The sequence below is a fragment of the Penicillium pulvis genome (genome assembly GCF_028828015.1).
Source record: "Penicillium pulvis strain IBT 33274 chromosome Unknown contig_5_segment0_segment0, whole genome shotgun sequence".
Taxonomy (NCBI): Eukaryota; Fungi; Ascomycota; class Eurotiomycetes; order Eurotiales; family Aspergillaceae; genus Penicillium; species Penicillium pulvis.
In genome coordinates this window covers 896,984-923,619 of record NW_026643078.1, presented here as the reverse complement: position 1 = coordinate 923,619, position 26,636 = coordinate 896,984, and the positions used below count along the sequence as shown (strand labels likewise).

Sequence of the window (26,636 nt, the reverse complement as noted above, 5' to 3'; positions counted from 1 at the left end):
TTGGTGTTTTCACTTCAAGCGTCGAGTCAGATCGGAACCCAGGGAGCCTCCAAAAATACCATAGCCATGGCCTATAGCTACTATTGTATACGTAGATAGCCTCACGCCAAGATTATGCATGTCCACCCAATGTATTTTGCCCAATCAGATTAGGAATATAAGAGAGATATGCTCCGAAAGATCCCTACGCATCCGAAGGCGATGTATAAAACAAGTAAGATTTACTTCAAGAAGAAGGGGCTTCTTAGGAGATTAGATCATCAATAAATAGAGAAGTAAAAAGGTAACAGGCTTATACAACTTAGCCAAAGAATTAGACCTTTAGATACAGGATTTACAGGCAGGCAAGTATAATTGATCGACAATTGATTGATAAAATCGGCTTACTTGTTCTCGTGTACCAGTAAGATATGCTCAGGATTGTCCGGAAGCGAGGTAAAAACAAGTAGCCCGAAAGATAGGACCGGAAACCCGAGAAAGGATCTAAACACCGAGAGAAAGGACCGAAAACCCGAGATTTAGGACCGGAAACCTGGTTGCTGCAGGATCCCTAGAGATCTGTAATCTCTGACGGTAGACAATAGGCCAAGCGTACTGACGTTCGTTTATTTATTAGGTACTGGGAGGAAGAGCTACTTAATGAGGGTTAGTTATGTGACACAACTTTGTGATAAACTCGAGCTAGACGCGGCGCATCGCCATCATCCGCACAGTATGCATTCAGGTGGCTGTATGAGTGACTCGGCGATCTCGGCGATCTCGGCGTGACTGGCAATCATGCCAGGTACCCTTTTGGTGGGGGTTTTTGGCTACAATGCAGATCGCTCCGAATAGACCAGTTGACTCCAAGTAATTTGCCCATGCTCGCTCCTTTCATCTGGTTATCGGAAGATCTAGGCAGAGAAAATGTGACTTGCTATCTGTTCACCACGTTCCTTATCACTTTTTGGACCAACCAGCGTTGTTCGTATATTATTGGCTCGCCTTGGTAGTATAAGCCCATATACGCATATTATGCCATACTCCTTTTTGAGCTTACATTGACAGACAAGCTCGCCCGGAAACTGTTCCTATTACCCCCGCACGACGATTCTTCTAATTTGGCCATGTTGGCCCAAAGGGTGCTAGTTGCGGATATTGGTTTGACTCGGTGGCATGAGACTGGCATATGCTAGTCTGGATAGCCAGGGCTGATGATGCTGGGGTAACAAACATGCGTTCTGTATGAGCTTGGGTTTGACTTGGTTGTGGGCTGAATTGGGCTTCTACATTCTGCGACTTCCTGATTTTGCGACGAAAACGTTTCCAAATGCCTCTCAAAAGCTCATGTCGAAAATTTCTACCTGACTGCCGTTTTCTTGGCTTTTCAGTTGGACTTTGTGGTTGTGGGGTAAGATTCAAGAGAATGCAGGGGGCTTGTTCACTGTTCACTTCTCGCTGAAATTAGCAAGCCTGGTGGGCAAGGAAAAAGGCACTGTTCATCAACCAACCAGATAAATACACCGCCAAACACGTCACAATGGTGGTACTGCAGACGTATGTACACAGCGGTGTAGGTGTGGTGCGGAAGAGATTCCTAGTGGCTGGGGACAAACCTGGTCGTAGCATTTTCTGCATCACAGCTAGCACACTGTGTAACATTAGCATGTCCATTAGCTTTGAGAATTCAAGGTCTGCCCCCCCTCCCTCTCCCTTCTCAGTTTCATGATAGTGATTGCTAGCTAGACGCAGAGTGTCGGGCATGCGGGGCTCCCGGGACGGACCGCGCAGTCCGTGAACGGAGTGAAGAACGCCTAACATTGTGTTACCCAAGTCCTCAACATTCTTTTGCAGCCTTGGAAGACACCTGAATTGTTATTATATCATAAGCCTTCAGCTATTTAGACTAAAATTGATTCTACGGCCGGTAACAGGGTAATAGGAAGAGGTAAGAGTGATAGGAAGAGGTAAAGATGAAGGGAGCTTAGGTTCTTCAGATTAAGGTAACAATAGACTGGTACCCGAACAAACACTAAGAAGCAGTGAAAGGGTTAAATTTCAAGAAGGCCGAACTTTCATTTACTGTAGCGCCATAAATGCCGTGATATGATTATGCGTTGACTCTCTGCGTCTCTAGATATTAAGATGATGTACATCTGAGTGGTCCTGCAGTGGCTGTAGGTCAAGTCCGCACATAGAGCAGAAGCACAAATTAACCCATAACTGTGTAGCTATAGTTTGAAAACTCGTTCTGATGCCAATTTGCGGTTGGTTTCACCTTTAAAGAACAAATTTTAGAACAGCATAACCGACATCATCTGTGAATGCATGGTCTCCGAATGAGATTCAGAGTAGGAGTACCGGAAAACCACAGTGAAATCAAATGTCGCGTCAGGGAGGGCTATCATTTTACATGCATTTTCTAGCCTCAAACCAAGGAAACAAAGAGTCGGCCAAGCTCTTTTACCTGAGAAACAGGCTTTGAAATGCTTTGAGTATCTTCAATTATCTCAATCTCATGTGCCGCATACGCTCTGGACAACCATATGGATGGAATTTTACCACCCCCCTTCCCACGCCAGAAGAGTATATAGGTCCGTGATTCTGACGCAATCATCTTCTCAGCCAAGATGCCTCCGTGCAAATCCTTATCTGACAGTCCAAGGTCACAGCTGTCTGACGAATTGGCGCTGCACGGCTCCTAAAATGGAACTCTGAGAGGATTGTCGGACGCAGCCGAATCATCATGTTCGTGAACGAATGATCAAGGCTACTACGTATGCTCGACGTACTCTAGCTGTACATTTTCTCGTGTAGTATATAGCCGAGATATTATTTTTCTAACCATAAGCTCAAAATTTACATAATTTCCAAATATCACAGATTTTTTTCGGATAGTCCCCACTATTACCTTTGCAGGTTGACCTTAAACCTCAGGAAGCACCTTTTATCACCCTTCGGCCAGGAAACATACTTGTGCCCTGATTTCCGAAAAGTATAATTCCATTTCGTGCTTGCCTGAAACAATAATCACAGATGCGCCAGATGCGCTAACTGAAAGTCTCGTATAGTATTACTAATAACCTTTGTCTGATCCCATAACCTGTCATCCGGCGATCACTCTTGCTTTATTAAGAGGTCTGCATAGGAGATCGGAGAATATATACCCGTTCTAGACGAACTATATTAGAAGTTTACGAGATCGAAGGCAAATGTCCGCATATAGAAAGGGCAACGAACTGGTGGAGGGTCGCGTAGAATGCGAACAAATCACATACCCTTCAGCCTCTAGGTCGGAAGCATTTCAGGTCATAGATGACCCTCAAACTTGTTTTTATCAGGAAGGCTGTAGTCTTTTGTCGATTTGTGATATTCTTTAGTCGTGCTGCAGATGGCCCTCTTCCCAGCATGTCTAATGACGCCAACATATCTGAGGTCCTTGCGCTACTGACCAATCTTATAAATAACCGCAAGAACGACTCCTTGTTGCATTGAATAACTCACTATCTCTACTTCACAATCAAACAGTATCGACTGTTCTACTCCATTATCAAGAAGATCCAGAACATATTGTGACCAAGTCAAGATGGAACGTCTATTGTGCAACCGAGCCAATGAAGCCCGCGACTCTCTAGCTATTATCGATGGAGACCAGCGATTATCGTTTTGCAATCTCATCTCTGTTGCCGACATCATAGCTGAGAAATTGGCTGAGAAAGGACTGGGCATTCAAGAGCCGGTGGGAATTGTCCTTGGCCCAGGTTGGCAACAAGTTGTCTCCCAAGTCGCAGTCTTGAGAGCAGCTGGAAGTTGTACTCCCATTGATCCATCTGTGCCTGACATCCAACTCAGGGCCATGCTGTCCGACTTGGATGTGCGATTTGTCCTTACAACCACTGATCTTTCGGCCAGGGTGTCTCAGTTTGAGGTACTGTCAATTGAGTCCCTTTTGGAGTCTGATCAAAAAGTGGACATACAAGGAGAAATTACAGTGAGATCTGACATGCCTGAAGATCACAGAAGCCATCTTCTTCATACGTCAGGTTCATCGGGAAAGCCTAAAGCTGTTCAAGTTTCTTCCGCCGCCTTGATTCATCTGGCTACCTCATCCCCGATTGACATCAAGCCTGGTGATCGAGTTGGACAGTTGAACAACCCAGGCTTTGACCTGTCTTTGTTCGAGATATGGGTTACTTTACTTTCCGGAGCTACGGTAGTACACGTGCCAAAGTCCGCCATCAAGGACCCGCTATCCTTTGCCACTTTTTTGAAAGATGAAAGCATTACGAATGCTATCATTCCTACCGCTCTATTTAACATAGTGGCCACCAGTGCCCCTTCCGCGTTTCAAAACCTTCACCACGTTGTAACCGCTGGCGAGTCACCGAATCCAAATTCAATGGAAAATGTACTTGGCAGCGACGGCCCCCCTGCAAACTTGTGGAATGCTTACGGACCTACGGAGACGACATGCTTCTCGACTCTGCGGCAGGTGACTCTTGAAGACACCCGAAGTGGAGAAATCAGTGCAGGAAAACCGTTTGGAGATACTGTGCTCTACCTTCTTGACGAGGACAAGAAGCCAATTTTCGGTGAGGAAGTCGAGGGTGAAATTTGCATCGGGGGTCCAGGATTATCGGCCGGTTACTTGAATCGCCCCAAAAAAAACGCTGAAAAGTTCATTGAAATCGAGGCTCCAAGTCCCGAAGCATCTGATCAGCTGGAGAAAATTCGGGTATACCGGACTGGGGATGTTGGTGTCTGGAAAGGGGAACCGAAAACTCTCCATTTCGTTGGGCGCCTAGACCTTCAGGTCAAACATCAAGGCTTTCGTGTTGAACTTGAGGAAGTTGAGCGTACGATCGCCGCACAGGGAAACATCAAGGAAGTGGCCTGCTTGCATGAAAAATCTAGCGATGGTGCTGGATCCGACCGACTTGTGGCTTTCGTTGTTCCGGAAAGCGATAGCCCAATCGATCCACAAAGTATAATCGAGAACATCCAAGATCAACACCCTTACTACATGGTGCCTGATCAAGTCCAAGTTATCTCAGAGATGCCTTTGAATTCCCGCGGCAAGGTGGATCGTGCTACACTGGCTGAGAGGAATGCGGAATCCCACCAGGAGGAGTCCTCCCGCAACGGTGAAGGTGGAGAAATAGGCGGCGTCGAGATGATTTCCGAGATTCTGAAAGGTATTCTCAGTATCTCCACTCCCAGTCCCCATGAGAACGTTTTCTCTCTTGGCCTATCGTCATTACAAGTTGCTCGGTTCCTTGGTTCGATCAAGCAAAAGGTTGGAAGGTCGCTGTCAATTAAGGACCTCTATATCAACCCAACAATTGAATCACTAGCACAGCTCCTTGGCCAACCTGAAAAAGTCAATTATGGGCCATCTGAGATCCTGCAATTTGAAGCTGACAGCCAACTTGCCGACGAAATTGAGCTACTCCCGAATTGGTTCTCCGAGGGTCGCGTATTCCTGACAGGTGCCACCGGATTCATCGGAATTAATCTCCTGCATCGCTGGCTCTCCATGCCGTCCATGAAAGAGATTGCGTGCCTTGTCCGAGGCAATGAAAATCACTCGCCTATGGACCGAGTTCAAAATACATTCGAGAAGTACGATCTGTGGGAAGAAAATATGCGCGAGAAAATGAAGAAGATCATCTTCATAGACGGTGATATAACACAGGATCGCCTCGGGCTTTCACACAGCGATTATGAATGGCTTGTCGGTTGGGCGCCAGCAGTATTTCACGCTGCTGCCAAGGTCAACTGGTGTGAGCCTTACAGCAGTCATTATGCACCAAACGTGCTGGGCACCAAGAATGTTCTTCGTGTCGCAGTCGAAGGACGAAGAAAGGTTTTTCATTACATTTCCAGCATCGATGTTTGGGCGGTCACTGGACTCATTCTGGGAACAGAAGTTGTGTCCGAGGACGGCTCACTCAAGGTGCATCTTGCTTCCCTCCCTTTCGACACAGGCTATGCCCAAAGCCAATGGGTAGCAGATGAGATGGTGCAGAGGATGCGTGACCGAGGCCTGCCGGTGACCATTTATCGCCCTGGCTTCGTTGTTGGCGATAGCAAGACAGGGGCAGGTAACCCAGACGATTTCTTTAGTCGAATGATTGTTGGGTGCATTCAACTGGGATATTGGCCGCATCTACCATCACAAAATATGGAATATGTCACAGTCGACTATGTATGCGATTCAATTCTGCATATATCCTCAGACAGTCGCAACATCGGCCATGCTTATAGCTTGACTGCACCAAATCCAGATCTCACTACGCACATGGAAAAGTTGTGTACACTTATCAATGAGGCTGGCTTCCCCCTTGAACAAATCCCATATCCAGATTGGCTGCAAAAGCTAGAAACCTGGAGCCAGTTGGAATCGAGCCCGTTACTGTCTTTGATGCCCTTACTTGCAGAGCCTGTTCTACGTGATTCTACGCGTCTACAAACAAGCAAGTATTCTCCGGTTTATGAGTGCCCAAATACTTTGAAAGCAATCAGGAGCCGTGACGACATTTTTTATGTACAACTTACTTCTCAACTGGTACGGAGTTTCATCGAGTTCTGGACCCGTAAAGGGTTCCACAGCCTTTGACTTCCAAAAGAGGTAACAACCTGAAGTTGCTTGAAATTCAAAATTCCTTTTTTTTTCTTCTTCTTTTCATTCGTTGATAGCTATGGACACGCTCAAAATTGACAGCCTTTTTTCCAGTTTTCATAACCGGTGTACTTTACTGAATATATATAATCAATAAATACGGAGTGTTTCTTACCCCCTATAAACTCAGGGTTCTGATGATGACCTTTGATGGTAACTCTAGGTGTCTTCACAAGGAGTCTTGCCAGCTAAAAAGCTACTATGATACTAGAAAATGGCGATGATCAATGGTGAGCAGTTTCACCTGATTAAAATATAAAATCGCTGTATACCTCGAAGGCGGTCAAGACGCGGCAACATGGCATATGTGCGTGATCGGGCTTAAGCGAGCACCTCAAGTGTCAACATGAAAAACGAGTCTAATTTGGTGTCACTCTCTAGAGTCATACGCCATAATCGGGAGCTCCTCGTAAATCCACTATTTTGGACTTCTAGTCAGCTGAACGCGTTGAGATGCCGTTTCCAGCACATTGACTATGTCCCGGTCGAGGACGCTGATATCGACCAGATCACAAGGCAAAGGACATCTGATACACCAAATCCTGAGCTTGAAAAGGAGATGGAGGAAGTGGAATCGTTTTCCACTACTGTGTTGCCCAATAAGAGGGTCCGCTTCTTATTACGTCTTCTATTAACCGAAAGAAGCATATTCAATAAGTACCAGTGAGGGCCACAGCAAAGCACCGGTCGAGAACCTTAATATCATGTCACTAATACCAGCTTCTAATTAGAAAAGGTGCGGATCTGTTCTTCGCGGGGAAAGCTGTTCACCAGCCATCTTATATTATGTTCTGTCGCCGTATGCAGACAGCCCAGTCTCCTTCGCAAGACTTTCGTCCACTGGTCGGCTATATCGACTACATGCAAATTAATTCGTCTCGTAGGAAGAGGCTTACACCTCACCCACATCCGGACAAAGACAGAACTAATGATGTCTGTCAACGCATTTCTGATATCAGAGTAGCGCGAGCCACCCCTCAGGAATGGACCGAGGACCCATATTTGCTATGTATCTTGATATCTATTGCGCAATTTCAAAAAATTACCAAGGAAGGCTCACAGCCGGCAAGTCAAAAGGTACGTGCTATGGTTGAACTGGCTTTCCTTTGGTATTGTCACTCTACTGACTGATTTATTGAAGGCACGCCTTCTTGTGACGAATGGGCAGGATAAGGAATTCATACACCTTTATGAGGGCCATTTTACAACAGAATTTCTCAAGATGCTTGATGAACCAATGGCTGCTCGAGCTCCTACTAACGCCCCTACGATAAATCGGAGAAAGATCCCGTACAGACCTTTCGAAACCTTTGTGGAACGTATTCAGCCCAAGGCATAGGGTACTGGCGTTGTGCCTGTGGCCCGGTTCAACTCAGATGGCGCTTTTCATACCATTGATCAAGTGGCTCCAAAGTCACACGAGCAGACAAGTGAGAGAGAGCGCAAGACGAGGCGCAAAACATGACCTACGTGGCGTACGTGTTAAGCCTCATCTGAGTGTATTTTGAAGATGACTCAGGCATGATCTGACTCTGCCTACGGTATAGCAAACATGACTGCGACCGATTGTTTCTGGTGACCGCCACCCGGGGCCATAGTCACGCCTGAGCGCTCAACAGAAGATACCTAGGTCATCAAAGCAGTGAATAGACGGTGACCCGAGATATAAATTGGTTTCTTCACCCCTCGAAGTACGTGATTAGCCACCCAATAATCATTGGCAGAGACTCGTAGAGGTTATCAAAGGATCGAGATATTAAGGATTCCGATACCGTTTTCAGTAACGCAGATCGGGATCCGACCAGATGGAGACACAGTCTGGAACCAACAATAAACGCGGGCCCTGATCGGCGTGACCCTGTGGAGCTGCGTGATTGGACTAACCCGCAGACTGGACCGGGACCCAGATAAACCAACCAGCGGTCAAGTCAACAGCACACGCTCCGTCATCACCTTCTTGCTGGTCGATTGCACCCTTGACGGTACTTTCATCCAAAGTCAACCTTCTGTTTTCGCGACTTTGCCTCTGTACGTTGGGGTACGTCTTACCAACCACAATTCCCCCTGGTCTCCGCTGTTCTCCGCGTGAACCGTGGTCGTGATCCGCCCCTCCACTCCGATAAGGTAGGTGTCGCGCCTCTTGGTTTTTGCCCCTCAATGTATGTGAAGATAAGAAGGGTCGAAGCTGCACATGGCGGTGACTTTGCAAAACACGCGCTCGAGCCACCATGGGGATGCTAACGTTTGGTCGTTTCCTTAGCCGGCCTTACCCTCACCTCCGGGACGGTCCCACCCTCTTCTCCTTCCAACAACAGTTCCTGATGGAGGAATCAAGCGCCCACCAACGTCGGAAATCCGACTCGGCAGTCGCGCCAGAGTCGGTGGCGTCGACACCGGGGGCTTATGACTTGGATAACCCTTTCTTGGAGGAGTTCGCTGACGGGGATGAATTCTACTCCCCTCCTCCTTCCCCAGGCAAGCTTTCGCGTAACGGTTCCTTCTCAAACAGCAGCTCGTACCAAGAAGATTGGGAAACATTCCCGCCTCTGGACAAGTTGACTATATTCGATCTTCTCGACAACTTCCAGCTTACGCAGCGTCTGGAAAAATGGCAACATACAATCAATCTGCAGAAAGAGAAGGTGCGCAAGCAGCGTGAGAAGCTCCGATCGACCGGGCAGAACGCCAGACAGCGGGTTGTGGGAGAGTGGAAGCGTCGAGTTCCGACCGCGGACGAGCGACTCGATAGATACCGAAAGCGCATGAAGGCCGGGGTGGAGCGCCTGGGTAAACAGTGGAGCAAGACCGCCACTGTCACTCTTCGAGAGAAAGCCTCCTTCATCGCGGGTGTGCTCAACATCTTTATTAGTGGCTACCTGATCGGTGCTTGCCCCCAATACTTCTATCTCTGGTTTACCGCCCAGCTGGCGTACTTCATGCCCATCCGGTATTATACCTACCATGCCAAGGGCTACCACTACTTCCTCGCCGATCTGTGCTACTTCGTGAACATGCTCTGTATGCTGAGTCTGTGGGTTTTCCCTGGCTCGAAACGGCTGTTCTTGGGTACGTTTTGTTTGACGTTTGGAAACAACGCGGCGGCCATCGCCATGTGGCGGAACTCGCTGGTTTTCCATAGTATGGACAAAGTCGTCAGGTATGTACTCTCCGCCTTGACTCGAGCATCTTCTTGTAAACTAATCTCTTGCTTCCAGTCTATTTATTCACATCATGCCACCGGTCACGTTGCACTGCCTTGTTCACTTGACTCCAGTCGAGATGCTCAAAGAGCGATTCCCCGCAGTCTATGCCATCAAGTTCAGCAAGCCGGGTGACCCTGAGCATTACTCGCTATGGGCCATGATTATCTGGTCTACTATTCCATACTTGGTTTGGCAGTTGGCATACCATTTCATGATCTCCGTGCGCCGTGCGGACAAGATTGCGGCGGGACGCCCCACGAGCTTTACCTGGCTTCGCAAGTCATACTCCAAGGCCTGGATTGGACGGTTTGTCCTGAGCCTTCCGGAGGCACTGCAAGAACCGGCCTTTATGCTGATCCAATACGTCTTTGCGCTTTCGACCATGATCCCATCTCCCATCTGGTTCTGGTACCGGAATGCAAGCGGTATTTACATTTTCGCCTTATTCGTGTGGAGTATCCACAACGGCGCTACCTACTATATCGATGTGTTTGGTAAGCGATTCCAGAAGGAGCTGGACCAGCTGAAGATGGATGTTGCTCGGTGGCAAAGTTCTCCCGATGGAGCAGCTAGCCCGTTCATCTTCCCGGAGACTCCCGCTACTGTCGCCGCCGATGCATCCCGGACTCATGCTCCTCTCGAGAAGCGAGGCAGTGTTGACAGGATTCCTTTGTTGGATGCCAACCTGGCTGCCTCGACTGCCTTCCGTGATGCTGCCCGGGACACCGATTCCACTGTTCGCGAGAGAACCTAATTCCTGGGGTTTCTTACTTTCTTTAACCGTCCATGATACCCCTTGGCGTAGATGATTTTTATCCTTGCAAATATAGCGTTTACTCTCTTGATATATGGTGTTTTCATGCTGCATTGTTTTCAGATTCCATTGAGCTGGTGGAATACGCTTCAGACCCGATTAGATAAGAGACGATCATTCCTTGTTCAAATCCAGATTGATACGATGTGACACTTTTAAAGCAACACGTATATACGTTTGATGACAGAAGTTTCTTTGCATATTTTTAACACAAGACTGCCGAGGCTGCATGAGTGAAAATACAGCGCCAATAGAAAATCGGTTGATTTTATCTCCGTCGACACCTCCGAAGCCGCTCTAGGTCACGTGGATCAACGTGATGACCGGCAGCGTCACCTACATCTTCCGGATTCTCTTCAACCTACACAAATCCATACCATCCGTATTTTGTTTGAATCATCTTTTTCATCTCGGAATTGTCTTCATTTAAGGCAGTCTAATCGTTGTTGCGCCCTCCGCGACCCCCTGCTCGATTGATCGGGCCCTTTCTCTTCTCGCCCCAACATTTTCCGCAAATGTCCGCCACAATGAGGTCTGCTCAACTGGTGCGCAATACATCTGCATTGCGGTCAACCCTGGCTGGTATGTCATTCTGTTAAATCTTGAAGACCGAGGAACCGGTTGACTGACGTTTCTACCCCTGCTGAATAGCTCGCACTCGTGCTGGTGCTCTCGGCCCAGCTTCCATCGCTGCGGCGAACAGTTTCCTCCGAAATGGGCGCGGTCTTCCATCGCATGTGTCTGCCCTTGCTATTTTGATTCCCCAACAGCGTGCCTATGCCACTGAGCAATCCACCACATCCAACTCCTCCCAGTCATACCCTCCTCCTGGATTCAATGCCGAGCAAGCAAAGAAGCCTCTCCCCCAAGAGCAAGCGCAATCGTCACAAACAGTTGCCAAGGCTGATAAGCCTGCCACCAAGGATGCCAAGGTGGCCTCCAGCAAGGCTGCAGTGGACTCTCAGAAGAACTTGGTCGAGGAGAAGGAGGTCAAGAAGTTGACAATAGGACAGAAGGTCAAGAAGGAGCTGCAGCACTACTGGGATGGCACAAAGCTGTTGGCCACAGAGGTCAAGATTAGCACCCGGTTAGCTGTGAAGATGGCAGCTGGCTACGAGCTCAGCCGGAGAGAGCACCGTCAGGTAGGTCAAGGCTCCGATCGCCGTGATCGAGTTGGATCATTTGACTAATTTGGATTTGAATGTAATAGCTTCAACGTACCACCAAGGACTTGGGTCGGTTGGTTCCTTTCTCTGTCTTCCTTATCGTTCCCTTCGCCGAACTGCTGCTCCCCGTCGCGCTGAAGATCTTCCCCAACTTGCTGCCTAGCACCTACGAGGGCAAATCCGCTCGTGAGAAGAAGGCCACGAACCTGAGCTCCACCCGCAAAGAAGTTTCTAGCTTCTTGCGCAACACATTGCGCGAGACTGGTTTGCCCTTAACCGCTGCGACTGTGAAGAACGAGGAGTTCGCAGACTTCTTCCGCAAGATCCGCACGACTGGCGAGTCTCCCTCCACCGAAGATGTTGTTAAGGTCTGCAAGATCTTCAAGGATGATCTTACTCTGGACAACTTGTCCCGCCCCCAGTTGGTGGCTATCTGCCGTTACATGAACCTGAACACCTTCGGCACTGACGCTATGCTCCGTTACAACATTCGTCACCGTATGCGCCAGATCAAGCGTGATGACCGCGCCATCAACTACGAGGGCGTTGACTCGCTGTCCGTTCCTGAGCTGCAGATGGCTAGCGCCTCTCGCGGTATCCGTACACACGGTGTCTCCCCCGCTCGTCTCCGTGAGGACCTTACCATGTGGCTCGACCTCCGTCTTCAGCAGGGTGTCCCATCCACTCTTTTGGTTCTGAGCAATGCCTACATGTACACCCAGGGTGGTAAGGAGTCCGACATGGCCTCCCAGATTGATGCTCTGAAGTCGGTTCTCTCTAGCATTCCCGAGGAGCTGTTCCACGAGATTGAGCTTGAGGTTCACAACGCCGAGGGTGCTGCCACCAACAAGCAGCGTCTGGAGGTCATCAAGGAGCAGGAGGAACTCATTGAGGAGGAGAGCGTGCAGAACAGTGGAAACGACGAGCACGCTCCCGCGCCCAAGGATATCGAAGATATCGACGAGAAGGAGGAGGCCCGCATCGAGGCATCCTCCAACGGCACTGAGAAGCAGTCCGCTGAAGCTAATGAAGCCATGGCCGAGGGTGCCGAGGGTGCCAAGGTTGAGCAGACCAGGAAGAGCGATAGCTCGTAAATTTCATGAATGGCTCGGTTTGCACTTGCGTTTTCTTTCCGGGGATTGTTTTATTGGATAACATATAGATTTTTGTTTATTGTCTCTCTTCTTTTTTGACCCCTTCTGTTCTCCCCTTGTGTTACTTCTCCGCTATGTCGTTATAGACCCCCTTCTCTCTCCGACTCTTCTCTCCCTCTCATTCCCCCTTCTACTATTCCTTTTACTTTTTTGCTCTGATCTCTGGATCTTTGCCTGATACGCTCTTTTGAATCCCACCCTGTTCGCTGTGTCTCATTTTGCAATCTTGCGGTGTGCAAGGCAGTCGGTGTGAGTTGTCGCGGTGCCCTCACATGGGCAAGACCGGAATCTCTGCCCAAGTGGCCGGATATGTGGCAAGAATCTCAGCCATTGATATGAAGTTCAGAGCGAAAAGCCATGTATTGATAGAACAAATCCACATGATGCATCTAATTTGATTTCAAACACCTCACAAAGTATGAGTTCAAGATTAATAATCGGCAACCTTGAATGGCATCGTTAGCCGGAACAACACCCAACCTCGGCAAAACTACTGTTCGAATGGGAACCGAACCCTTTCCCCCGCAACCAAGCAATCGGCCTTATCCGAGGGCCACTATGAAGCTGGCCAAAATAGGCGGATCGAACAGGCGAGGGGAATGCCCACGTCCACATCAGAACCTTTTGAGATAACTCGTTAGTATTAGAGACATCGAGAAATATATTCATCGTTGTTGACAAGAAACTGGTTGTTGTCTATTTTCTTTCTTAGGTCACGACGTAGAATGGATTCATCCAGTACATCCCAGATCACGTGCAGCGAACCGCATCACTCATCCTTACGCCCAAAGAGACGGGGGTACCCCCGCTGCACTAGTGAACTAAACATTTTAATCTCCGGGTACTTTACATTTACTTCCTGTTGACTACTTTTGTATATTCTCCATTTTCATATCCCCCGAACTTCTATCCTCCAGCACATACCCAGAGTGCTATGCGGAGACATCCACGTCCTTTAATCCGAACTATCAGTCGCAAGTTCCCGATACCTACCAATCCACATCCAGGTCGCTTCCACGGTCTCTATTTGTATCAGGCAGAGAGTTGCCGCGCTTCTTCCAGTATGGCGCCGCTGAACCAGACTTCCTTGGTAAGTCACGTTATGTGCAAGCTTTGAGATGCACCGAAAGCCACAAATGCTGTATTTCTACGCTTTGGGATTAGTACTTCCATGCTCGACCTAACTATGCATCTACCTGTGCCTATCCGTGGTCTGCGTGTGTACCTATACACTCGGACCCCAGTGACCCATTCCATCAACACTATCCTATTTTCCGCATGAGATCTATGCGACCAAGATGACCACTGTCTTATCTCGTGGATACTATGTCGTCACGATTTCATTCCAGTCTTGTTTTGTTTTCTCCGTACCCGCATATTTGAGTTCCACCTTTCAAGTCTCACAGGCTTTTCATCGGGGTGTGTCACATTTCTTCAAGAAGATTGGCTTTGACGGCACCCGTGGATGGACATCCCGCCTAAGAATGGATGTCTTAAACCCAACCCAAAGTCGCGTGGCAAAGAAGAAAGACAAGAAAAACGCCACAGAACGATAGCAAGAACCAAAAAACAAGATTGATGGAATGTCTAGGCTAATATGATAGATGACAACAGGAAGCCATTCACCGATTCCGAAACTATGTTCCTCCGCCCACAGCGTACGAGGATGTCCCGGTGACCAGGCGGGCGGCAGTATTGCTGCTGCTGTACGCCGATGCTAAAGGAGACTTGAGAGTCGTGATTACGATGCGGGCCAAGACATTGAGTTCATGTACGCAACTCCCTTCCCCTTGCAACTAGACTAGCCCTGAAAACAGGGCTACCCTCCGCCGATGCTGCATGACATGCGGACTGCGCTAACTTATGCCCCCTATTTCGTCGGGCTGCATTCTAGATGCAGGAGATGCAGCTTTACCAGGAGGTGAGTTAATTATATAGTATACTACAAGGGGTGTGTAGCCCATGGCCACGAGAAAGAAAAACCAACAATGGGCAAAGACAAAAGAAAGAAGGATCAACAGGCACAATTTCCCTAAATAGAAAAAGAAGACATTCATCCAGTCTGCGGAAGAAGAAAAGAACGCAAACAAAAGCCCAACGGTGGAGTGGATCAGGTGGACCCTCGCTAACAAATAATTCAGGTCGAGCAGATGCGCCATCGGAGACGCCGTTCGAGACCGCACGTCGCGAAGCATGGGAAGAGATCGGGCTGCCGGGAATTGACCAACCCCTTCCCCACCCCTTCACAGTCGAACACCTCTGCGAGTTACCGGCAAATCTTGCCAAAACAGAAGTAGTGGTTCGGCCCTGCGTGGCTCTATTACATTCGTACGATGCAAAGACGGGTGAGAATGCGGATCCCGAGATCTCGCTCATTCCTAAGCTAGATGCGAGGGAGGTGGCTGCTGTTTTTACGGCGCCGTTTCACAGTTTTTTACGTATGAGGGAAGGAGAGGAATTGGCTTCGAATTCGAATCTGGAGCAGAATGAAAGTGCGGATTCAAGTGTGGATTCAGCTCGGGCTGATCAGGGTTCGTTGGGCGCGGACGCTAAGGGCTATGATAATGATCTGGGGGATTGGTATCGCGGATCGTGGAGCTTGTGGCACAATTCCAACTGGCGCAGTACGTATTCTCTCCCCTTTTTTCGTTTGCCTGCTCGCTTGCATTACAATTTGGGTTATGATTACCGAGCCCCTTCCTTCAACGCCCTTGTTTTTAATTTCCCGTTATCACACATGGCAAGGGGCCCTGTCAAACCGGACCCACTCTCTATGGTTCAAGGCTTGAGTCTAGAAGGAGAAACCGGTCGTACCGAACCATGTTTTCCAAGTGGATCCGGTAACACGAACGTCATTTGTTTTTCTGAGCTGTTCGTGTTATCGCTCTATTTGCTTATTGCGCTCAACAAAAATACAAGAAAACAATTCAAATGGACGACTGACCAGGCTTTCGACACTAGTGCACCAGTTCTTTGTTCGCGCCAATACCCGGGTGGTCACGCCAAAGCCCCACAGGGAGGGGAATGTTGAACTAGCGGCGGATCCGGATGGACAGGTCCAGCGCTATCGCGTGTTCGGCATGACAGCCCGCATCATTGTGGATGCCGCACGCGTGGCTTATGACCAGGAGCCAGAATTCGAGCATAACAGTCACTTTGGCGACGAGGCCATGATCGCCAAATTAAGGCGTCTGGGTCGTCTCAGTGCAGTTCGTAGACGGTCTGATCAATTGACTCGTGAGACAATGGAGAGGGCAGCCAAACTTAGTTAGCATTGCAAAGATAGAAGTCCCTTATTAGGCCAGGAAATGATTTGACCGATTACTAGAGTTGGATTAGTTCCTTACTGGGAGGATTGGGGGCGGTCATTCTTGGCGTCATCATGTTCCTACATAGATCGTCGATCGTTGGTTTGACAACGCATCATTTTAGGCCTAGTGGGCCACTTGGGAGTTCTTTCTGGAAACAGAAATTTCGGGGAAAAAAATACTCCAGAAATAAATGCATACCGTCAGCATAATTAATGTGATTTAATTCCTGATGGAGATCTAGAACTATTCCTGTCTTGTATTCAAGTATCCCTTGCGGCCCCTCGCGTTGTCCGTGCACGAACGCTGCTAGATAATAAACGAGCTGACTCCTCTTTTCTCCCTGTCCTTTGACTCGGTGTCTTCACAAAGAAAAGAGGCTTAATATCTTCACACCTTCCAGCATTTTCTTTGTGTCCAAGCCTCCCTACCCACCATGATGTCCACCAACCCTTCACGGCGTACTGCGCCTCCACTCTATTCGTCTCACTCGCTAGAAGGTATGGAACAGGTGGTTCCACCAAAGATGATGTACTTCACACCCCACCGCTCTGAGATTCTCATCAACAAACCCCTCCCTGGGCGACCGGTACCCATCATGATGCTGGATTCTCCGACCGAGGGCGAGTACTCTGCTATGTACAGCGACTCGGACAGCGACACAGAAAGCACCCTTGATGAAAGCCTACAAAGTCCCAGTGTCTCCTCAAGCTACTCACGAGAACGAGATTTCCCTATCTTTGTCCGATCCAACTCGGATGACTTCACCAATTTCGATCCCACCCCCGCACACGATATGGAACAACCAGTAGCGGTGCCGTCCCCACTTGATCTCCATCACCCGGAGGAGCGCACGGACGCCAGTCCCATCGACATCGACGCTTCCTCTATTATCCTAGGCACATCTGCACATTACGGTCGTCCGGTGGATTGGACTCGCAGAATAGATTCCAACCACTACTTCCGAGAAAAGACCTGGGATTTTTTCCCCGAGCTCGCGACCCCCTCTACTCGCCAAACTAGCGGCCGCCAGAGCCCCGCTTCTACTCGGACGGGCAGGGAAGGTCGCTTAAACGTTTCTGCCAAGACACCGAAATGGTATTCTATGCATTCATCGAGCTGGAAGCCTGCTGTTCGGGACTCGATTAAATCATATGTCAACAAAACATTGACCCGTGATGAGGCTGAAGAGAGGGATAGACCAGTCAGTGCTCGACGAGCCCCTCCTTCACGCCGTTTCACCGCACCCATGGGCCCGCTCAGCGCACACCCGCCATCCATCATGGGAGACGACGAAGATTTCGACGAGGAGTTGGAGATGGACGAGTTCCACGCTCAGTTGGTCGCTACATCGACAGCTAGCTCCAGCCGAGCTAACATCTTCGAACAACCACGTTCATCACCTCTTGCGCCGAAAGAAAAGAAGCGTGGCATGCTTAAGAGGCTACACAGAGCTACAACCTCGCCGGAGTATTTTGCTCATGCAAACCTGCCACCACCTACACCAACACTACCCAAAGCCAACCAACAACCCAAGCGCCAGACTTTGGCTGCGTTGCAAACTTCCTTTGATGACGCGAAGAAGCGAATGACCGAAACACCAGATGACCGTCGTCGCGAACTATTGAAATCCAAGATTAAATTTGTCGGGGCTGTTAATCCGCACTTGTGTGCGCCGCAGCCTGATCCTTGGTCTCCATGATCACATTTCATTTGTCTACCTTTTTCTTCTTGTTGATTTAGCGATTTATACCGATTACCACATGAGCTATTACCATGACCGACCATGCTTCTCCACTTGGAGTTACTTATGCATCCATTTCTTTTCTTCTTCTCTCTTGTGACGTTATTTGTCAAAATTCCGCAGCACCTCATTTTCTCCTATTTTTGTGCTGGATTGGCTTTTTGGTCTTTGTTTGTCATGCCCGCAGCTATGGCTGGATCCTAGCAGGTATACGAAATATAGAATTTAGTTATTTTCTTCATCATTTTGATCAATATATTATGTCTTTATTGCCTCAACCCCTCGCCTTTATCTCAGCATATTTCATCTATCAGCTACTCTACCGATAAATCAATTGCGTCAACCCGACGCGACTTTACCAAAATTCAGACACTGACCACTAGACAGGGATCCCCCCACACGACTTGCAGCCCCCTGCCTCACGCAGATTACATTTATCGGCGCTAGCTCAATTAAAGATGCAGCCACCTACGCAGCATTTACGCCCCTTTGATCCAATAAGGGAGAAAAAGAATCTCACCACATATGTAACAAACTAAAAATCCTTCGCTTCCCGCCGTCTGTTTCGAAACGCTGCATCCACTAATGTGGAAATTGGTCCATTGAGATCCTTCTTGGGGGCCGGTAATGGATTTCCCGAAATGTCGAGATTGTGGGGGGTGGGTGATGTTTGCCACCTCAAGATACTTGATGGAGTTGGTCTTGACATCGGTCGGCGTTGAGGATCAGCTGCTCAATTTGAGATTGAGATTCGAGGTACATATTTGCATACCTGCATGACAACTCTTGGTTATCGGATAATCAACTCGTTCGGGATTTACCTCGAGACAGGAGCCGCATCATAACGCGGGGAACAGGATCTACGATTCATTCACTCCTCTACTAACCCAATGCCAAGTACAGCCAAGTACCTAGCCCACGAGCCTCAGATCGGCAGAAGCTCTGAATCCTCGCCCCTGGAAACAAAACGTTGGGGCTGTTTGTTTGAGTTTAAGGTAATATGGTACAAAGCTCGAAGGCTCATTCCACGTGGGGCCCTAAAAATAGAACATCATGACATAAGGGCCCTTACCCGATTCGGCATCCTATGAGCTTATGCTCTTGCTTGGGCTATGCCAGATTGGAACATCTTACCTGATTTGTAAACTGCCTCACTCCATTACTGGATGCTCAACCAGTCAGATTTGATTCATGTCAGTTTTTGGAGCCAAATCCACAGCCTCGTGGCATTTGTGCGCTATCCTGCTATCTTGGGTTTAGTGGATTCATAGCTCTGACACCGCTTATACAGTGGATTCTGATCATAAGGTACCCTAGCTGCATGAGAGGCTCTGTGCTTGCTTGCAGATGGAAACTCGATTAAATATAGATGCAGGACCCAGCTGATTAAACTTTGTATGCATGTGCATGTTAGGAGATTTCGTTTGGGGTTTGCCACCCGGAGCTTAGTATTCTTTGAAAGATAATTCTATTTCCAAATTGATAGCATCGATTTCTATTAATATTGACTTACCTTAGGGGCTTGGAGATGATAATATGACGTTTGAGGGCTGAGAATTCTGTGTAGAAGAGAGATCAAATAATGACGTCTAGATTTCATCCCCAAGTTTGGATATTTGCGGCTATGTATAACCGGAGGCTATATGAGCGATGAGAGTCTGGGTATTATACTGTCCAACGATGTGTCATGAATGATGAATCGCAATTCTGAAAGAAAGGATATTGATCTCTTACTATGTATACACTCATTTGCTTGCGCTTGGAATTACCAATATAACGCTCCAATATCAGAAAGCTCAAGGTTAAACACCCAACTACGCATTAAGACTACATTGAAGGTTGTACTCATATATGAATCAAGAACTTAAATCCTATCCCGTAGCTTTGACCAAACAAACCGTTTAGGCAGCAACGACTATAAATTCCTCTTTTTCCTCATCTTCTTCTCTTCTTCTTCTTCTTCCACCACACCAAATGAAGTCCTCACATAAAGTGAGAACTGAATCTGATCACAGAGACCCCTGGAGGCTCCGAAGCCACCACGCACCGACCAAGTGTCTACCTTGGGCTGGTAAAGTGCTGTTATGGGTGTACTAGAGGTTCGGAATGATCTGAGGTCCTTTTCTTCCTGATCCGAGATGATTTATCAGGCGTCGTCTCTTCACGACTCCTTTTCAAAGTTTTTCACCTTTCGTCCTCACGACCTGTCTTGAGCTTTTGAGAAAAAAAAACGACTAGAAGCTCCTTCACGAAACAATGTTGGTGAGTATACTTGAGAGGAAAGTGGGTTCAAAGCTCATTTACCGGTGCTGACTTTTGCAGGCAATTATGCCTAAATACGGCGATACTTTTAGAAGCCTCACAGAGGCAGAACAGGGGACCAGCAATGAAAGCACCAACATCATCACAAAGTAAATACCCTATGACAATACCGAACGACGTTGCGCTTTGCGATGTTGTGCAAATTTATACTGACGTAGGCCTCTTGAAACCAAACAAACAGACACTACTTCCCCTCACAATCACCGACAAGTTTGACTGTTTTCTTGCTGTTCTATCAAATCGCAAGTTTCAGGATCTTGGACTCAATTCTGGGAGCGGTCAAGCGAGAACAAGTTGGTGACTTTGCGATTTGACAGACTGCGTGATGAATGTCCGGTTTCAAAGGCCAATCCATCGGTTACGGTGGACTTGAATCGCACGGAGAGATTCCTTATCTTTTTCACTTTCGGACAATTCTTCTAAGTCTTTGAAGTACTGGCACAGCATTCTCTTACGAACCCCTCAAACGCTCTTGCGTTCTGGAGCCGCTAAAACGCTTCGTGATGAGTATCTATCCTTGGTTCTCAACAGAGAACCACACCTATCGTGCGCAAAGCAGACGTGCTCCCTTCCTATGAGTCGAAGGTACCGCATGGGTCGTAGAAATGATCTTGCTTTGAGAAAGCGTGTAGGTATGTGGAGAATTGAAGACAACGTCCTTAGAGAAAGTTTATTAATGCTGACTCTATTCTGGTTGTAGGCCTTTGCCGATCAATGGCCAGGCATTCGGGTTCCATGCTTTGGTACCGAACGACATATGAGGCTTTACCATGGCTAGCAGGGATCCTAGCGCACAAGTCTTGTCATTGGAACAGCCCCGGTTATGCTTAGGGGGTTATGATGATCTATCATGAAAATTATGCGTTGGTGGGTCAGAGTCAAATGAAATAGGAAGGGAGCAATCCCAGACCATGGGTGTGCAGTGGCATGTCATGTGCCACTAGTCTGGCCTTTCTAATGAGGCGGAGGCATGTATCACGGATTGAATCATTTTTTCATCATGGTGGCCTCGGTCGAGCAGCTGGATAACGATTCCAACCAAAGTCAGTTCCAGGGTGGTAAGATTGATGCATAGCTCATGTATGAGCAATAACACTCAATTTTGCGATTCGGCTCACAATCTGAAATGCATGAAGTCCTTTTCTCCGAGCCTCCAAATGCTTTGTTAATATGAAAGCGAGTATGAAGCAGGCTGTAGGCAAAATTCAAATTTAACAAGAATTCCCAAACAGAATAGTAAATGTAAGTCCATTCAAAGTATGGTTGGCTGACTGTGCATCATTCTATACTTGGCCTTGTCGGGGCATTGAGCTATGACAGCTTCAGTAAACATTAATACCATTTTTATTGGTGTATCTAACGTACATGCTCACATCAATCCCTGGATCTCCTTCAGGCAGTGAATGACCCGTGTCAGTGTTTGTTATGAACTCAGCTTCTCCCTTGATTTCCCTTCCATTCTCCATCTCTCACGAAACCTTTCATCACCTTCTTTACCATAATCCCGCCATCTTCACTCATCCCGCTATCTTCACTTCAAAATTCTTCCTCTGACTGGCATTGCTCACCTACGACAAGATGAAGACGGAAGATACAAACGCATCGAGCCCCATGCTAGCTGACCCCATACTGTTAGAAAAGATCGACAAACTTTTTGCCTGCAATGTGGGGAAGTATGTTAGTCTCCCCCATCTTGTGGTTGTCGGGGACCAGTCCAGTGGGAAAAGTTCTGTCCTCGAAGGCTTGACCAAATTGAGCTTCCCTCGTGATAGTGGTCTCTGCACTCGGTTTGCGACTCAGATCATCTTCCGAAGAAATGCCAGTCTAGACGATCGGGTTATCTCTGCATCTATAATCCCGGAACCTGGTATTGACTCGCAACAAAAACAAAAACTGAGGTCATGGAAGGCAGAGGGAGTTCAAACCCTTTCAAAAGATGGATTTTCCGGAATGATGAAAGAGGTAAGACAAGACTGAATTATCATGTTTGATTATGAAGGTTGACCGACTCAGGTTCATCACGTTATGGATCTCTCCACCTCCATCGACGATGGAAAGGCAACATTTTCAAGGAACATTCTTTGCCTTGAGATCTGTGGACCTCAAGAAAATCATCTAAGTGTTATTGATGTTCCTGGAATTTTCAAAAACACCACATCCGGCCGTACCACGAAGAGCGATATTGACCTTGTGCGAAACATGGTGGACCAGTATATGCGAAACCCTCGATCCATAATGCTCACTGTCGTTCCAGCGAATGTCGACATTGCTACCCAGGAAATAATCGAGATGGCTCGCGAGGTCGATTCAACTGGAGACCGAACCTTAAGAATCCTCACAAAGCCCGATCTTGTTGACAAGGGGGCTGAGAGTAAGATCGTCGCTCTTATCGAGGAGGGAAATTCGCAAGGGCAACTTGGATGGGTTCTTGTTCGCAACCTGGGGCAAAAACAACTTGATGATGGCATAGTTGACCGAGACAACGAAGAGGAGCTATTCCACCGACAAGTGCCATGGAACCATGTTTCGAATGAGAATTATGGCATCAGGTCCTTGAGAACTCGTCTTCGGGATATTCTCACCTCAACGGTTCGCCGAGTCTTCCCTGACGTACGCTCTGAGGTATCCAAAAGGCTCAAGGAGTCGAGGGATGCCCTGAGGCTTCTTGGATTTGAAAGGGAAACACCGGAACAGCAAAGAAGATTGCTCATTGACATCGTCTCGGAGTTTCAAAAGGTCACACAGCATGCGCTTTGCACGAACTACGGTGCCTATGACATCTTTGATAAGCAAGAGGCAAGGCTTGCGACGTTAATCGCAAATAGGAACGCCCAATTTTCCTATGACATGTCAGATTTCGGGCATGAATATGCATTCAAAACGGAGTGCCCAGCTCTGGCTCAAGGCGAATCTCCAGCTCCGATCGCAGAGGAAAATTCTCCAAATCACAGTGACAGTTCTGATATCAAAGAGAGCAACAGTCCAGGACTTATGGAAAGCCGCAAATTTCCCGACTTGGAACAGCTAAATGAACTCCTGTGTGAGAACTCGGAGATCGAATGTCCTTCAACTTCGGGCATTGAAAGTTGGATTGAAACCATCCATCACGGTGCAAAAGGATTTGAGATTGGCACTTTCAACCATACGCTTCTTACCACCCTCATGAAGCGTCAAAGCAGCAAATGGCCAATGATAGCCAACGGATACATCAGTGATATCATTATTATTATTCACAATTTCATAGAAACAGTCCTTGGAGCTGTCTCAGTAGACAAGCACATCCCGTCGAATATCATGTCACTGTTAATGGACGACCTCATGAGCAAGTATCGGGAGTCAATCTCACAAGTCAATTTCCTGTTGAAGATTGAGCGTGAGGGAACGCCAATGACTCAAAACAGCTACCTCAGCGACAGTCTCCAACAGTGGTAAGTATATATGTACCCCTTACAGCCCATCTAGTCCTTTATGTGGTAGCTAACATATAGAGCTGCAGTCGACAGGACCGTGTCCAGTCTAACCTGGCCTCCCTGTCCACTCATTCGAAATGGGGAATGATTGTTCGACTAACGGATCTTACCGCAAAAAGCCCCCAAAGTAATGACAGAAAAACTGCCCAAGACATCCATGACATTTTGCAATCATACTACACGGTGGCTTGGAGAAGGTTCGTGGACTGTGTTTGCATGCAAGCAGCGGACTACCGCCTGGTGACCGGACCTGAGGCTCCCATGAGCCTGTTTTCTGCTTTGTGGGTTGATGGTCTCTCCACTGAGGAGCTCGAAGAAATTGCTGGCGAAGACATGAAGATCCGGCGCAAGCGCAGGCAGCTACAGGCGGAGATTGAAGGGTTGGAGGCTGGAAGGAAAGTGCTTTCTCGTGGATGAATTTGATTGAGTTTTTTCTTTGAGCCGTGTATCTAAGATGCGTTGGATTTGTTATTATTGATTACGTACGGTGGATTATCAAATTGAGAGAGATTACCAATTATGCCCTAAATATTCACATACTTTGAACTTGCGGCCCGCCACCAACACGTAGTCATTATGGACTGCGAGATGACATCTTGCCGACCAATAAATGATTTCTTGTCCTTTTAAATCGCTTCTTTTATGGATCTATTCGGGTGGTTAGGAAAGAGAATGCGGACACGGGAGGCCTAAATGCGACCGTAGAAGAATGGAAGTATTCATTCTTCTAACCCGCCTACATAGCGCACCGTGCGCCCCTGCATGGATCGTCGCTCTATTGAGTGGCGCAATATGCCTTAACGATATTATTGGATGACAGGCATTCGTATGTGGGATGATGAATAGCTCTGAAGATATATGAGTTATGATACCACTGGCAAATCCTGGTCTGTTGCCATCTTAATTGATTTAAAATCCCTCCATGCCCAGTATTTTGGGGAAAGGATTGAGTTCCAAGATCCATTATCATCATGTCGCTCTCTGATACTTCCAAACAAGTCAGAACTTCTGTTGGAATGGAAGTTGTCCAAGCTCCTCTAGAGGTTGACCACCGCCATGCAGTTTACTATCTAGGTGATACCCCTTTGGTTAAGGCTGACCCGCCACCTAAGCGTACTGTCTGCGGTCTACGAAGGGTCACTTTTTGGCTCACAATGTGCATTTTATTAATGACGATTCTGGTGTTTGCTATTGCAATTGGGTTGGCTATGGGCCTGACACATCAGAATGGTACAGATATTTCATTCTTATATAGAAGCTCTCACTAATTGACGAATTATAGGTCATCCATCAACACCATCCTGGGCCTCATCAAACAACAGCTATACAAACAGCTCATCGAATAGTTCCACAACTAGTCCCACAGATAGCCGCAAGAATATCTGGGCTGACACGTTGAACTCCACAACCCCAATCTCCTGCCCATCTGCAGACAACTCCATACAAATAATGAACGCACAGAAATATCTCATTCATTGTGACTACGACTTCATGGGTGACAAATCTATTTTGATGTTGCTACCTAACATGACATTGCATGATTGTTTGTATGTGTGTGACTCGATGAATGCTATTCAACAGCGGGATGATATTGGGAGCACCTTTTATGATCAAGATACATTAGTTCAGCTCCCTGGGAATTGCTGGTGTGTAGGGAATGCAACCCAGACGGCACGTGCACCTGGACGGGTTGCTGCTATCCCGCAGAAGTGATGTGTTCCAAAGATTCTCAATTTGTGAGTGTCAACGACTAAGGGAAGGATTCAATTTTTCTTCTCCAGGGTTTCTTCAGAAGGCTCAAGCCAGGACGTGTCTCACGGCCACCTCGTTGTTGACTTGAATCGCATGATTCAGTGCCTACTTTCAACATACTGTTTTGAACGCATGTGGGGGCACGCCTTTGATAAGCATAGGATGCCATTTATCTAATCCTAAGAGTGTAGAGTATCCGACTCCTTTATGATCAAGCTCTCTGTCACTCCAAAGAGTGCCTCTAATTTCGGGGATTTCAGTGTCACTTTGCTGATAGTGAGAGCTCTGGTTCCAAGAGAAATCAAGTTAGCGAGTGTTGAACTTTGTGTCATTGGTAGATGGAATATATATTCAATCTGAACAAACCTATACACGGATGGTCGAGCTGTTTCCAAACTACCACGCAGTAGCTCCCAGCCTCTTATGCTTTGCACTTCAAACTTTTGAACACTGGGTCACGTAACTAAACTCTGAAAAGCCTACAGTAGAAAGCAAGATGATCAATTGGGACCACGTAATACTATTCACATGGCTCATGTCGACTAACGCTAAGTGGGTCCGACCCACTCAAGACCCACCCGTTCTGGCAATGCTTACCTACAGTAGCCTTATCTCTGCTGCCCATAAAGAGACGTATGTATCGCCGCGGAAAGGCAGTTCATTCAAATTTGACACAATGGCAGAGAAGGCAATGGCAAGCATGGCCCTTGACGTGCTAGGCCAACAGCCAGACTTTTATAGGCTGTACACCCAGATATGCAGTATCTACTTAGTATTTAGTCCATCCACCCATGATACCATTGTCAGATCTTTGAGAGGCGGGCTTGATCGTTTGACACAGGCCATTCTATGCCTGCAGGAGAGGTCGTCAGCGAGGGTTCCAGTGCCAGTAACATAGGGGTTACGTAACCCAGATTGTTCCTTCAGGAACGATCCCCCTTGTCGTCAAAGATCTCCGACAAGATGCATGTGCGCCCATCGTGAAATCTTTACGAGAATACAACTTCCCCATGTCAATGCTTGACCATCAATCTTCCGGGAA

The 26,636-nt window shown here is 47.7% G+C and overlaps 7 protein-coding genes across 7 annotated transcripts; all 7 read left to right on the top strand.

The window, feature by feature from the left end:
- Positions 1-3,565: 3,565 nt before the first annotated feature.
- Positions 3,566-6,598, top strand: N7503_006904 (non-ribosomal peptide synthetase; the record flags this gene model as incomplete). The annotated part of the gene is made up of 1 exon (XM_057066451.1): positions 3,566-6,598. One exon carries the CDS (start codon positions 3,566-3,568, stop codon positions 6,596-6,598), a length of 3,033 nt encoding a protein of 1,010 aa, XP_056920132.1.
- An 849-nt stretch (positions 6,599-7,447) lies between these two features.
- Positions 7,448-8,000, top strand: N7503_006903 (uncharacterized protein; the record flags this gene model as incomplete). Its single annotated transcript, XM_057066450.1, has 2 exons — positions 7,448-7,738; positions 7,803-8,000. 2 exons carry the CDS (start codon positions 7,448-7,450, stop codon positions 7,998-8,000), a joined length of 489 nt encoding a protein of 162 aa, XP_056920131.1.
- Positions 8,001-8,889: 889 nt separating this feature from the next.
- On the top strand, positions 8,890-10,618 carry N7503_006902 (glycerophosphocholine acyltransferase; the record flags this gene model as incomplete). The annotated part of the gene is made up of 2 exons (XM_057066449.1): positions 8,890-9,818; positions 9,877-10,618. 2 exons carry the CDS (start codon positions 8,890-8,892, stop codon positions 10,616-10,618), a joined length of 1,671 nt encoding a protein of 556 aa, XP_056920130.1.
- Positions 10,619-11,193: 575 nt separating this feature from the next.
- N7503_006901 (MRS7 family protein) lies at positions 11,194-12,938 on the top strand (the record flags this gene model as incomplete). The annotated part of the gene is made up of 3 exons (XM_057066448.1): positions 11,194-11,260; positions 11,330-11,820; positions 11,889-12,938. The coding sequence occupies 3 exons, from the start codon at positions 11,194-11,196 to the stop codon at positions 12,936-12,938; spliced, it is 1,608 nt and encodes a 535-aa protein (XP_056920129.1).
- Positions 12,939-14,061: 1,123 nt separating this feature from the next.
- On the top strand, positions 14,062-16,270 carry N7503_006900 (NUDIX hydrolase; the record flags this gene model as incomplete). Its single annotated transcript, XM_057066447.1, has 5 exons — positions 14,062-14,088; positions 14,613-14,769; positions 14,893-14,919; positions 15,140-15,622; positions 15,960-16,270. 5 exons carry the CDS (start codon positions 14,062-14,064, stop codon positions 16,268-16,270), a joined length of 1,005 nt encoding a protein of 334 aa, XP_056920128.1.
- Positions 16,271-16,742: 472 nt separating this feature from the next.
- Positions 16,743-18,008, top strand: N7503_006899 (uncharacterized protein; the record flags this gene model as incomplete). The annotated part of the gene is made up of 1 exon (XM_057066446.1): positions 16,743-18,008. The coding sequence occupies one exon, from the start codon at positions 16,743-16,745 to the stop codon at positions 18,006-18,008; it is 1,266 nt and encodes a 421-aa protein (XP_056920127.1).
- A 3,942-nt stretch (positions 18,009-21,950) lies between these two features.
- N7503_006898 (dynamin family protein) lies at positions 21,951-24,259 on the top strand (the record flags this gene model as incomplete). The annotated part of the gene is made up of 3 exons (XM_057066445.1): positions 21,951-22,334; positions 22,386-23,800; positions 23,869-24,259. 3 exons carry the CDS (start codon positions 21,951-21,953, stop codon positions 24,257-24,259), a joined length of 2,190 nt encoding a protein of 729 aa, XP_056920126.1.
- Positions 24,260-26,636: the final 2,377 nt, after the last annotated feature.